The sequence below is a fragment of the Silene latifolia genome, chromosome 10, assembly GCF_048544455.1.
Source record: "Silene latifolia isolate original U9 population chromosome 10, ASM4854445v1, whole genome shotgun sequence".
Taxonomy (NCBI): Eukaryota; Viridiplantae; Streptophyta; class Magnoliopsida; order Caryophyllales; family Caryophyllaceae; genus Silene; species Silene latifolia.
This window is the reverse complement of record NC_133535.1, coordinates 18,895,936-18,899,769: the sequence shown is the minus strand read 5'-3', so window position 1 is coordinate 18,899,769 and position 3,834 is coordinate 18,895,936. Positions and strand designations below refer to the sequence as shown.

The window sequence follows — 3,834 nt, the reverse complement described above, 5'->3', positions numbered from 1 at the left end:
ACTCGTTCCTTCCTTGCCTCGAGCCTCTGTACTTAACCTCAACTGTTGCGTTCTTCTTCAGGATGGCTCATTTTGACTTGAAACAAGCACACAACATACCAAAGCAAAGTATATATTGAAAAATGACAAAATCATGGAAAAGTAGCCTAAAATTATGCCAAGAGGAGTCAGAATTAGCTATTAAAAGCAACTGAAAACATGTAAAATAAGCACCTAACAACCACCACAACACCTGCCCACTTAGCTTAACACACACATACACACACAAGATATCACCTCTTAATTTCCTGATTTAATACACCACCCACCTCGCACACACCGCCAACGACAAGATGTAACAACGATCTCGAGCTCAGCTTTGTCCAAACAAAATTTAAAGGCTCGGCAAGCCTGCTAAGATAATTTACAATTGTAAAAGGTATAAAAGTGTAATGTACATTTTAGTCAGAACTATGTTGCTGTATTTAATATGATAGAGAGACTTCATTTTTCCATTGAAATGTCAATATGGCTCACATAATATCAATTTGTGTGAGATAAGCACAAAAATAATAGTATATATCTTCGATACTATATTGTGATTCTTTTTTTAACGAGCTCTGATAGGGTGATAAATAATACTCTAAATTGATCGTCAGAATCTTCAATATTTGGTGAACATAAATCTTGGAAATTCGATCACCTCGTAATGTATTTTTGTTACGAAATACGGAGTATTAAATAAGCGAAATTAATTAATACCGTGCAATATATATAGTAAAAACTAATTTATTAGTTGTATTCTGCAGCTTATAATACAATCAACGTTACAGATAAAGCGGTATAGGAAAGTGCACAATTTACACAAACATCCATAATACAAGTAGCATGAATGAACTCATAGGCTCTCCATATTATATAATTTGAGATATAATGTCTAACTAAGCAGCTGGTGCACCACAAGCCTTAGGGTTATTCTTTCCTGTAACAATGGGCTTAACATTCTTACACATTGACACAGCCGGTCCACCTTTAAAAGTCAAGTCAATGTCTGTCAGTTGCACCTTTTGACATGGAGATCCACTGCTACATATTAGTTTGACAGCCTCTTTTGATCCTGCTGTTCCTCTGAAGTTTTTGAAGCTTATGTCACTTAATTTAACCTTTGATGGTGTCTGCATGTGGCATATACTGTATTATATTAGGATTCTAAATATGCATGATTTCATTAAATCGATAGGTTTAAAGAGAACATATTTTATGGATAGTGATTATGTAACAATTTATGTAGTTTTGTTATGTTTGGATTGTCGATTTATTTATAAATGACACGAACAAAAATCTGACCTAATCTGATCTGTTGACTGGGTTTATTAACAAACCCCTGTATCGATCATTCAATGGCATAGTCCAGAGAGCACTAGATCGTGTATTTATGAAAAATAATAAACACGAATTTATGATTTCATCATCATACCTTAGCTTTGCAATGGTTGTAAGGGCAATACTCTTGATCAACAAGAATAGGGGTGAGCACATTATTAACCGTGACATCCTCAAAGTGCATGTTAGATGCGATAGCGGGATAAGAATTGAGCCATGACTTGATCCTAATACCATTATCTGTGTTGCTGATAATACAACCTTTGATCGTGACTCCAGTTACGGGGGCCTCATTAGGGTACCTACCGAGACTTCCAATGCTAATCCCGTGGCCGGGCCCACAAGTGACCGATTGGATGTGAATATCTTTTGCCCCATCACCCATGGATATACAATCATCCCCGGTACCGATGTTGGCCTTGGTTATATTCACCCTTTCCGATCTTCCTATATGGATACCATCTGTGTTAAGACTTTCTTTTGGTGCTTGAATTGTAGTGTCATATAGTGTTAAACCTTTGCACCCCAATACTCCCATGTGATACAATTTACTGTTGATTGATTTTATTCCGCTAATTTTACAATCGTTCATGAACTGGAACCTAAAATTCTGCATTGATAAGAAAAAAGCAATTTATCAATTAGTAATAATTTAACTATAACCATTATATTACCAATTACCAATTTATTAAATATTAGAATAGTTAGCACCTATGGTAAATGCTCTCAAAGTCACAATTATTAAATAAATTATGAATAGATTAGTAGTGTTAGAGAAGTTCATTTGAAAGCACCTTGTAAAATACTCTTTTTTTACCTTGTTTTTATCAACTGAGCTAACTAATGTACATATTTTTATAAGGTCATACAATCATAAAGATTAGTTCGCCTTAGAAACATGGTGTAATTTAACTGTTTGATTTCATGTCGTTATGTTATATCTTATATTTTTACCTACCATCTAATTTGATAATGTATAATCACATTGACAACAACTTGAATAAAACATATAGAGTACCATTCTTTGTAACTTTACAAAAAATAAACTATAGAGTAGTAGATTTGTAGTAGTATAATTTTTTTTAGCCCAATATTACCATCAGATAGACCCAATTACCTAGTTAGTTTCAATTAATCATCTTACTATATCTTAAAGTAATTTTGTTTTATTTAAATATTAAGTAGTTTTCTCAAACAATACGTTAGCAAAGTTTCACATAGAAAAAAAAAGAGTATCGCCATCCAATAAACTATTAAAAATAACAATAATTTTAATAAATAACTTAATGTAATCTAAGTGAATAGAAAATTTGTGTAAGGTGTACGATGACATTGCACACATATGTGTACCGTCAAGATTTTTTAAAGGACGAAAACATACGTAAGGAAGGCTATTGCATGTGCCAGTTTGAGCACAATTGTTTTGCTTCCATGCCATTTGACCTTGACCATCGAAAGAACCTCCACCCTTAAGCCCGGTTACTATAAGATTGTCAACATGCTCAATTTTAACCCAAGTGTCTGCACCTTTCATTTGCGCAGGGTTTGCTGGGGCCTTAAAATTTCCCGCAATTTCCATTGTAATTTGGCCTTTGCATGGACCTACAAGCTTCACTGCATTCAACGTGTATTGCCCTTTTGGTACTATTATCTTTGATGGAGCTTTAGATGCGCATGCTGCCTTCCATGCACCTATCATACCCTAAAAAAATGTACAAACAATATGCAACTCTAAATTTTTCTTTCACCATTAATTTCCTAAAAAATTTAGATACACAAAATATAATGCTAGATATCAAAACAAATAAATGTAGATTTCCATGATATGTGTCATTTTATTTTTACTTTTAAGTGTTTATAAGACCTAAAAATGTATATACATACCTGTGTTGCATCACCATTAGGCTTAGCACCGTATTTGGTTATGTCAAAAACGGTCTGACATATGGCAACCGAAACGAATAAATAAAGTAAAGACACAAATAATGGGAGATTGAATATAGACATTTTATTTTTGAGGTGCTTTATTTTATTTATTTATTTTTGGTTTTTTCTTCAATGATGATGAATTTAATGCTTCTCAATGGTATATATATATATAGAGAGAGATTTGTAAATTCTACATCTTGTAAAAGCATTTGCTAATTTGAGGCATGACCCAAATTTTTAGCTAAATAAGTGGTTTTTATAAACATCATTTAACTTCTATAATTGATTACATGTTTCAACCTCAATATTTGCTAAAAATAAATATTCATACATGCAAAATTAACATATTTATAAGAGAGTTAAAACAAGAAATAGTCAACAACTATGACTTACTTTATCTTTAATTAAGCAGTACATTATGTCATTATTCGTGTACATAGGTAATTGGTAACATGCATTGGCATAGCTAATTAGCTACGCTTATTATTATTATTATTATTGTTGTTGTTGTTGTTGTTGTTGTTGTTGTTGTTGTTGTTGTTG

At 32.6% G+C, this 3,834-nt stretch overlaps 1 protein-coding gene across 1 annotated transcript; it reads right to left on the bottom strand.

Moving 5' to 3' along the window:
• Positions 1-752: 752 nt before the first annotated feature.
• LOC141605304 (putative galacturan 1,4-alpha-galacturonidase SALK6) lies at positions 753-3,434 on the bottom strand. The gene is made up of 4 exons (XM_074424012.1): positions 3,247-3,434; positions 2,744-3,064; positions 1,457-1,972; positions 753-1,154 (listed from the first exon to the last, which is right to left on the bottom strand). Exons 1-4 carry the CDS (start codon positions 3,367-3,369, stop codon positions 921-923), a joined length of 1,194 nt encoding a protein of 397 aa, XP_074280113.1. The 5' UTR covers positions 3,370-3,434; the 3' UTR covers positions 753-920.
• Positions 3,435-3,834: the final 400 nt, after the last annotated feature.

What these genes read in the sequence shown, in the direction of transcription:
- LOC141605304 (XM_074424012.1), bottom strand. Translation starts at nt 3,369, where the DNA reads ATGTCTATATTCAATCTCCCATTATTTGTGTCTTTACTTTATTTATTC. An exon ending in CTAATGGTGATGCAACACAG is followed by an intron (nt 3,065 to 3,246) that starts GTATGTATATAC and finishes ACATTTTTTTAG; the next exon opens with GGTATGATAGGTGCATGGAA. An exon ending in ACAACCATTGCAAAGCTAAG is followed by an intron (nt 1,155 to 1,456) that starts GTATGATGATGA and finishes TGCCACATGCAG; the next exon opens with ACACCATCAAAGGTTAAATT.